The sequence below is a fragment of the Amphiura filiformis genome, chromosome 5 (assembly GCF_039555335.1).
Source record: "Amphiura filiformis chromosome 5, Afil_fr2py, whole genome shotgun sequence".
NCBI classification, from domain to species: Eukaryota; Metazoa; Echinodermata; class Ophiuroidea; order Amphilepidida; family Amphiuridae; genus Amphiura; species Amphiura filiformis.
Window position 1 is genome coordinate 25958621 of NC_092632.1, and position 9394 is coordinate 25968014.

General features: G+C 33.5%; 1 protein-coding gene across 1 annotated transcript; it reads left to right on the forward strand.

Moving 5' to 3' along the window:
• Positions 1–296: 296 nt before the first annotated feature.
• LOC140151838 (extracellular serine proteinase-like) lies at positions 297–3413 on the forward strand. The gene is made up of 3 exons (XM_072174164.1): positions 297–476; positions 2074–2245; positions 3029–3413. The coding sequence occupies exons 1-3, from the start codon at positions 339–341 to the stop codon at positions 3166–3168; spliced, it is 450 nt and encodes a 149-aa protein (XP_072030265.1). The 5' UTR covers positions 297–338; the 3' UTR covers positions 3169–3413.
• The last annotated feature ends 5981 nt before the right edge of the window (positions 3414–9394 follow it).

Consider the following 9394-nt stretch of genomic DNA (forward strand, 5'->3'; position numbering starts at 1 on the left):
TTTATTTCTAAAACTATGTACTACCTGGTGATGCAAATAATTATCTCATTATTCAAATCATGTGTAAAATACTATGTAATTATTTTTAACTACTTATGGCACTAGGCATAACCGTGTTATTTAAAATTGTTTCTGTTTTTGTAATAAAGTCATTATTCATAGTTTTAGAAGGCAGTACGTAATCTGGCTATAGACACAAACTTCATTAATAAATTGTCTGTATTGGCTTTCATTGTTTTAAAAATGTATGAACATGACAAAAATTTTTTTATCTATTTTCTTGTACTATAGGAATGAACTGGGTAGCCACCAATGGTGTACGTCCAGCTGTTGCTTCTATGTCCCTCGGTGGTGGCTCTTCATCTGCCATGGATCGTGCCGTCGATACTATGCACAATGCCGGAGTTGTCGTATCTGTTGCCGCTGGTAACAGCAATGCCAATGCTTGCAACTACTCTCCTGCCGGAGCAGCTAATGTAAGATCAAAAACAGAACCCATTCCATATTTATATAAATTTATTTTGTCAATGTCAAATGAATAATGAACCAACGTGAACAAGACCACAAAAAATTAAAACTAATTTGCCATATTATTAATACAATAATGCCCCCCCCCCCATTTTTTCAATTGAAAAATTACCAGAATGGAGAAATGTCCATGTCATATCATTTTATTAAGCTAAAAATAGGTATTTACACAATACTAAAATACAGGCACAAAACCTATTTGTGCTTTTATGCATTTCTATATACAGTTCATCGTCAAGTTAAAGTAAAATATTCGTATAAAGAAGTAATTAAATCATAATCTTGCATAAAAATGCACTAACAGATTTCTGTCCCAATTTTTGAGCTTATAAATAGCATTTTTTTCTTTACAAATTTACCTTTAATAAATGCGCCTCCCAAAAACTTGCAGACAATACGGTAAGCTCTAGTACAACATACGACATACAAAGCATATAAATGCTATATACTGAAGATAACAACAATCAGAAGATGAACTTGACCAAGTGATATTAGGCTCAAAAGAAACTGAAAATGTATTTTTATTTCACTCATCACCTAAAACGCAAGTAAAACGAATTTCTATTATCTGTGACTGTTTTATTTTCAATGGACTATTTCTTGTGACATAGTGGAAATTCGCTCAAACGTAAGAGAAATCTGTAATAAAGCACTATTTATGAATACACATTGCAGTCATTGAAACCTGAAAACTATATCTGTGATTTCAATTTTGAGTTTTGTTCCAATTCTTGCAAAAGAGTACACTGAAAGGGGATCTTAAACTTAATATAAGTTGGGTACGAGGTCGATATTGGTACTTGCATAGCACCTTCCCAGCAAACACAAAAACGTTTTTAAAACGTTTTAAATAAGTTATATTTTGGCTTTTGTCGGGTTATATACAGGTCATGATAACGTTTTAAAACGTTTTGTACGAAAACACACTACAAAAATATTTTTAAATGTTTTCAAAAAATGTTTTTGTAAACTATTTTTGCAAACATTTTTGCCAAATATTGTGTCAATACTTAAATAACATGTTAAAATACAAACACAGAAATGTTCTTAAAATGTTTTTTTTTTTTCAAAACCTTTTAATAACATTTAAATGTCGGGGTATATAAAGGTCATGAAAACGTTTTTAAAACGTCATTGAAAATATTTTGGGCAAACATTTTCGCAAAATATTTTGTCAACTCCCAAAATAACATTCTGTTTAGAATGTTTTGTATCAAGTTTTCAAGAATGTTTTTGGAATGTTATTAAAACGTTTTTATACCCTTTATATAACCCGACATTTAAACGTTTTCTGTAAAAAAAATTTGTTTGCTGAGCAGTAGATTATTGAAAAAGGTTTTTTAAGGTTATGAAAACGTTTTATAGTCCTAATATACCCTTTATATAACCCGACATTTAAACGTTTTCTGACAACCTTTTATAACCTTTTGCGAATGATGTCGAAAACGTTTTGTGTTTGCTGGGTTACATCTATCATGGTACCTTATTTTTATTTCTCTATTTATTCTTCTTTCTTAATGTTCAATATCATTTTGCTTGATGTAGGCCATCACCGTTGGTGCCACTGACAGCAGTGATGTCCGTGCTTCTTTCTCCAACTATGGTGAATGTGTAGACATCTTTGCTCCAGGTGTAGACATCACTTCTGCTTGGATTGGTGAACCTGATGCAACCAACACCATCAGTGGAACCTCCATGGCCTGCCCACATGTCTCTGGTAAGTTGACCCCCTGTAGAGTTGTAGTTTTATCTCAAATCCACACCTTTCCCAGTGAGTGTGATGGAACGAACACAATTCAGTGGTGTGTACGCCGGCTATGTGGTTGTTTAGTAAATTTTAAACATGTTTCAACTTACACCTAATCAGCTACATAATAAAATAGCAATTAAAAAACCCAATTAATTTCGTAATATGATAATTTAACCCCCGCCCTCATTGTGTTCCAAAAACAGTCAAGAATAGCGAGTGTTCTTTGTTTCATTTTACATCGTAATATTCGTTTCACATTGATAGCAAACCTTCCTAGCATATATTACTCCTTCTGGTTCTTATTAATATTATTTGTGCCTTTTTGTAAAAGAATAACAAATTCAAGTTTGACAGAAATCATATGTCTTTAATAATATTTCGTTTGGACATGAACTAAGAATTAAAATGCACGAGAGACTTAGACTGCTTGCAAGAATGACACACCTTAATTTTCTTTTAAATTGTTGAACTAGTTCCCTGCATTATTGCTTTCAAATCACACAGGACAAAATTATTTTGTAAATAAATATGAGATTTACCAAAAATTATGCTTTTTGAACATGCAAAGCTAATGTTGTCATGCTGATCAAGGGGAAAACTACAGTTGTCCCAAAAGTATTCTTACTGTTGTCGGTTGTTGTTTTGATGATGATGTTGTTGTTGTTTGGACACCGTATATATATATTGTTTTTTAATTAATTTGCTAACTCTAGCTTACTTGTTTTATATCTATTTGTTTAAATCCATTAGGTGCTGCTGCTCTCATCCTCCAATCTAACCCAGATATGGCTCCAGCTGATGTCTGGGCCCAGATGGCTGCTGATGCTACCCCTGATGTTGTCTCTAATCCAGGACGCAGATCGCCAAACACATTCCTATATGTGAACTAAATAATGGAAATGAACTAGACTGAACTGAACTGAAATGCACTATGTGCATATGTCAAAATAAATTCAAAGCTACAATATGTTTCAAAATGATCAAAGAAATGATAGACGGATATAAATAAGAACAATATGGACAGTTGTTAATAGGATTTTCTGCAAGAGGTTTGGAACCAGATTTTGATATCTTCAAATTTTCCTGCATGTATATAAAGCAGATAATATATTTGAAACAGGTTTATATCTAGTGGATCATTATGGATCTTTTGAGAACAGGAGTATATTAAGTTTCTAAAATACTAAATCTTGCTCTAAACTTGCTATACTGATGGATCCAAATTCAAGTTGTTCTCGTGGAAAGTCCCGATACGACTGTCTAGTATTTCTGCAGTTCAGACTCATCAAAACAAATACTGATCTCATGTACATACTTTTTTGTGCTGTAACTATTAGAAGGAAAAAGGAAAATAAATATTTTGTTGATAAATTACATTATAAAGCTTTAGTGTTGACTTACTAACTTATTGACTCATTAAAACTTTTTTAAACTAATTTAAGTGATCTAAGATACAAAAATAATTCTAAAAAGTAAAATTTGCTCTTTGAAAAGAAGTTGAAGTCAAATTGCGAGTTGTATGTTTACTACAGGGTTCAAAAGAAATAACTACCCCCCTAAGATTACAAAACATTTCTTTGAATAACTCGACGTACATTTTGTTGATTTGAAAAATTCAAAAGTTCCAAAGTTGTCCCATTTCCGAAAACGATTTCTTTGGTCAATATTAATCAAATTCCCAAAAATGATACTTTCAGAAACAGTTGCACCTTCCACCATCCCATACACTTAATGAACAAAACGTTCTCGATATCAATGTTATGATTGGTTTCTTTTCCTTTACCTCTCTGTTTTTGATTTCTCAGTTACCCATGTAACCTCCATGCAGTAAAAGAAAAGACACGAATGAGGATTTCTTTGAAGTTTTTAATCAGCAATTGTTTCAAAATGATAAAATCAGGAGGGATAATATTGTCTCCATGCATACATTATGGGCAGGCTGAAGCATCTTGCATCTCGATCTAAAGTGATGGATTTCTTGGATAAGTGAAGAGTCAAGAGGTTGGGATGCCTACATCAAATCGCTTAATTCAAGCGATCTCTGATGGAAATTTCGTCTTTCACTTACGCCTTTATTCAAGAGAGCCATCGCTCTGGGTTGTTGCAACTGTTTCAGTCTACCATATAGAAGTAAATTTCATATTTTCATGCCAACGAAAGAACCACGCACCACACTGCAAACCCTATTTGTCCTCCTATAGTGAAACACTATTTTTGAAACACCTGCTGAATAAAAACTTCAAAGAAAACACATCCATGTCCAAATTCATGTCAATATGTCAATGTTTTATACTGAAAGATGATTGCATATGTGACTGAGTCATCGGACACATAAAATCAAAGACAACAAACAAACAATTAAATCCATAAAAACATTGACCGTTTTTGCGCATTACATGTATAGCATGTTGAAAAGAATAACTTTTTCTGAAGACATCATTTTTGGAAAATGTGATTATATTTCACCAAAGAATAGAAAAATTATTTTCAGAAGAGAGAATTTTGGGAGGGTAGAAAATGTTTCCTCTATTCACAGGTTTGTATTTAAAGTTTTCAAATCAACAAGAAGGTACACATCCAAATCTGAGAGGTCCACTTTACTACTCTAGTTTTATCACGATAATATTACAGGTATGAAGTATAAAAATGACACAGATTCATAGTAGTATGTGTTATAATACGCCATATGTTATTTGAAATGAACAAAATTATGTTGCAGTTATGGCATACTTGATCTGCTATCTACGGCTGTTGGTATGATATCTTCTGCTGATCGGGGTATAGATGACATACTCAGTATACTATCTGATGATCAGGGTGTGGATGTCATACCGTATGCTATATATACTGCTGATCAGAGTATAGATGACATATTTGGTATGCTATCTGCTGCCAATCGGGGTGTGGATGACATACTTGGTGTGCTAGCTACTGCTGATCAGGGTTTGGATAATATATTTCGTATGCTATCGACTGCTGATCATTGTACGCGGTATGCTACCCAGCAAACACAAAACGTTTTCGACATCACTCGCAAAAGGTTATAAAAGGTTGTCAGAAAACGTTTAAATGTCGGGTTATGTAAAGGGTACATTAATGGTATAAAACGTTTTCAAAACATTAAATAACATTTGTTGGTAATTTACTGCACAGCAAACACAAATGTTTTACAGAAAACATTTAAATGTCGGGTTATATAAAGGGTATAAAAACGTTTTAATAACATTCCAAAACATTTTTGAAATCATTCTAAACATAATGTTATTTTGGGGTTGAAAAAATATTTTGCAAAAAACGTTTGCCCAAAATATTTACAATAACGTTTTAAAAATGTTTTCACGACCTTTATATAACCCGACATTTAAATGTTATTAAAACGTTTTGCAAAAAACATTTTAAGAACATTTCTGTGTTTGTTGGGTGCAAATATTTTAACATAATGTTATTTAAGTGTTGACAAAATATTCGGCCAAAAATGTTTGCAAAAAATAGTTTACAATGACATTTCGAAAACATTTTAGAAATATTGTTGTAGTGTGTTTTCATATAAAACATTTTAAAACGATTTCATGACCTTTATATAACCCGACATTTTAATGTTATTAAATTTTTTTTTACCTAAACCAAAACCCAAAATACAACTTGATGAATTATGAATAAAACAATGGAATAACGAATTTCATCTTAATCGTAATCGGAGACTGGACAAGTGTCAGCCGGCATGGAATATTGATTATTGATGAATCCCATGCATGTGAAAGCTGAAATCTCAGACCCCCTCGTTTGTTGAGGGATGGCTTCTCCACTAGTTCCCAAATGCCTTCTCGGACTCCCCGTTTAAACCACCTCTCCTGAACAAACCATTCGTAAATACCTGATAATCATTCCCTATTCTGCTGGTGTCTCGGAAAGAGTCAAGAACATTTACAAACTTTTCGGTATTTCAACAGCGTTTAAACCGGTAAACAAATTAATCGGAAAACTAGTCCATGTTAAGAACGAGAGATAAACAATTCAAATTTGTTGAAGGTTTTATGTGCGGGGATCCGGACTACATAGAAACATACGTAGGTGTAACAAAACAGTCCCTCAAAGCCAGGCTTGGACAGCATAGGCGTCAGAGTTCTAGTGATTGGTAGCCGGATTCAGCTATACTCACGCGAAAACATCCGGAAACCAAATTAATTCGGAGGATGTTACCATACTAAATTGTGGGGAGAGGTGGTTTCAACGGGGAGTCCGAGAAGCTATTTCGGAACGAGTGGAGAAGCCATCTCTCAACAAACGAGGGGGCCTGAGATTTCAGCTTTCACATGCATGGGATTCATCAATAATCCATAATTGACACGTAACCAGTCTCCGACTACGATCAATACAGGAGCATCCTTGCAGATGCCAGATGAAGTCCAATGAGATTGGATCAAAATTTGCAAATTTCGTATGTTATTCCAGTATTTTATTCATAATTCACCTTCTGTAGATGACATACTTTGTGTGCTAGCTACTGTTGATCAGGGTGTGGTTGACATACTTGGTTTGCTATCTACTGCTGATCAGGAAGTAGATGACATGCTTGATATTCTATCTACTGCTAACCGGGATGTGAATGACATACTTGCAGCGCTAACTACTGCAGATCGGGATGTGGATGATATACTTAGTGTCCTATAGCTACTGCTGATCAGAGTGTGGGTGACATACTTGGTATGCTATATATTCACTTAAAACCAAACTGGAGTCAGGGTGACTCTAAAAGCAGAGTACAGCCACTCTGCGACTCTATGTCTAAAATGACTCCATATTGGGAGTCATCTGACTCCCTTGAAGAGTTCCTTTCCTAAATACTTTGGCATATTTGTGATAAATTCGGAGCAATTTTGACTCAATATTGCTCTTTTAAATACTTCCTCTAATATAATATTGCAGACATGCGGCATTAGCAAATTCAAATTGAAAGCTTGATCAGATCATTATTCTGAAGGACCGTTATTGCGAAGGGTCATTACTCCGAAGTTACAACAGTTCGTAATTATATGGTCGAATCCAACGAAAAGTGTACACGGCATGTTCAGGGCCATAACTTAAAAGTATTAATCAATTGGAATTCGTTTTTGTATTGTGTTTATTTGCCTTGACCATACGCTTCGCGCCATATAATAAGACCCCCTTCTGTGAAAAACTTAGACAGAGAGACCCCAAAACATGCTATTTTTACCCATTTTTTCAAAATATTTCTTAAAGTATTTTTAAAAACATCTAAATTAGTTATGAAAAGAAGTCATTGGATTGAATCTAAATTGATTTCCTGAAAGATGTGTATTCAAAGATTGCCTGTTCAATTTTTCACATATTTGTATACATAATGATGAATTTTTGTGATAATTTTTTGAGTGGTATTTTTTACATTACCTACGAATACAATTTTTCATAGCACTAGATATATCTTTAAGAAATGGAAATCACTAATAAATGCGCAATTGATACAAGCTTTGATATGTCCAATACTGAAATGCATTGCATTCGGACATCTTTATTATTGTGTTTAGCTGCCAGAAATTCTATAAATGGCACAAAGGTAGGTTTGGTAAAAAATATGCATTACCTCCGAATACATGTTAAAAGCTGTGTCATTTCCACAAAGTGAGAGAATAGTAAACAATACGGTAGTTAAGCAATAGGTGCAGGGTAATACACTCTTTATTTCTACCAAGTTTCAATAGCCTGCGTTTAAATATTTCTGAGATGTCAACAATAAAAGCAAGTATTCGTAGGTAAATTTCGGTAACCGAATGTTACCTACGAATACAATTTGACATCATGACAGTATTGTGAAACACCACCATTCATGCCAATGCCCATATTGGTACATAACAAAAGACAAAATGTTTGCTATCAAATCATATGTCAATGAAAGATGCGAATTCACATACATGCCCACCATGCAAAAGTGAATACGGCTTAATTGTTGAAAAATATGTATTGAAATAGACGACGGTCTGCTCATTTGAAAGAAAAATCAGATTCAAAGAAGATTAGAAGGGATAAATACTTGGATTTGTCAACTGTCACGTGTGCTTCATTTTAAATGTTTACCGACCTTCTGGTTTCTGAGTAATTTGTGTCCAAATTGATTTATTCGAAGGTAACTTTTGACGTTTTCGCTAAGGTTACCTACGAATACCATGGAAAAACGACTGTTCTCATTGTCTCATGATCTAGACAACACAGTGATGGACCCTGGTATTAAGCTAATTGTAGTTGCCCTCAAAAGAAAGGCCACAAGACGTAACTGACTCCAAGATGGACTTCACAAGTCTGCAATAACGGTTTTAAGCGATTTGTGTGCAATTAAGCAAATTAAAGTCACTTTAGTGCCTTTGTTTCTTACTTCAATCCTCTTTCAACCGCTGTGAACCGACATTATTAATACATGATAGGGTCTAAAGTATCAATAAACGCACATAAAGAAAATAATACATTCAAAGTGCTTTATAAAATGAAGTTTTGATTGCGATATCCACCAAAAGTCTAATTCTTACCTACAAATACTGAAATGTTACTTACGAATACAGCATAATACATGACATGTGTAATGAAGTGTCCCTACCAATGGAAATTAATTGTCAAAAACTTTAAGCGGTACCCCAGGACACTATTATTACCTATATACGGATTCATTCAACAATTATTTATTATGTAAAATTGCTGATTAACTACTAAAGGTAATAGCATTTATTCATTTGGACATGCCATCTGAAAGAGATCTAAAAACTACCATTTTGTTAATTTATTACCATAATAGCAAAATTTAAACCTCTAAACTCAATATAGATATTGTTAAATCGCTCATGTTACCTACGAATACACGGGTTTCTTCACCTTTTCATTGTATAAAGCGTTAGGTGTATGCGTATAATTCCTAATATTCTTGAAAACATGTAAATTGATTCATACTCATTTGATAAATAAAATACAGAAACTGACCTAAACTTCATTTTCAAAAATAAACTAGCATAAATTGACTAAGATCATATTGATCGCGTTATAAAAATAATAATAATACATTACACGAAAAAAGCATTAATGGGAATATTCCATTTGTTGTAGGTTGATTAG

What these genes read in the sequence shown, in the direction of transcription:
- LOC140151838 (XM_072174164.1), top strand. Translation starts at nt 339, where the DNA reads ATGTCCCTCGGTGGTGGCTCTTCATCTGCCATGGATCGTGCCGTCGAT. An exon ending in CTCCTGCCGGAGCAGCTAAT is followed by an intron (nt 477 to 2,073) that starts GTAAGATCAAAA and finishes TGCTTGATGTAG; the next exon opens with GCCATCACCGTTGGTGCCAC. An exon ending in GGCCTGCCCACATGTCTCTG is followed by an intron (nt 2,246 to 3,028) that starts GTAAGTTGACCC and finishes TAAATCCATTAG; the next exon opens with GTGCTGCTGCTCTCATCCTC.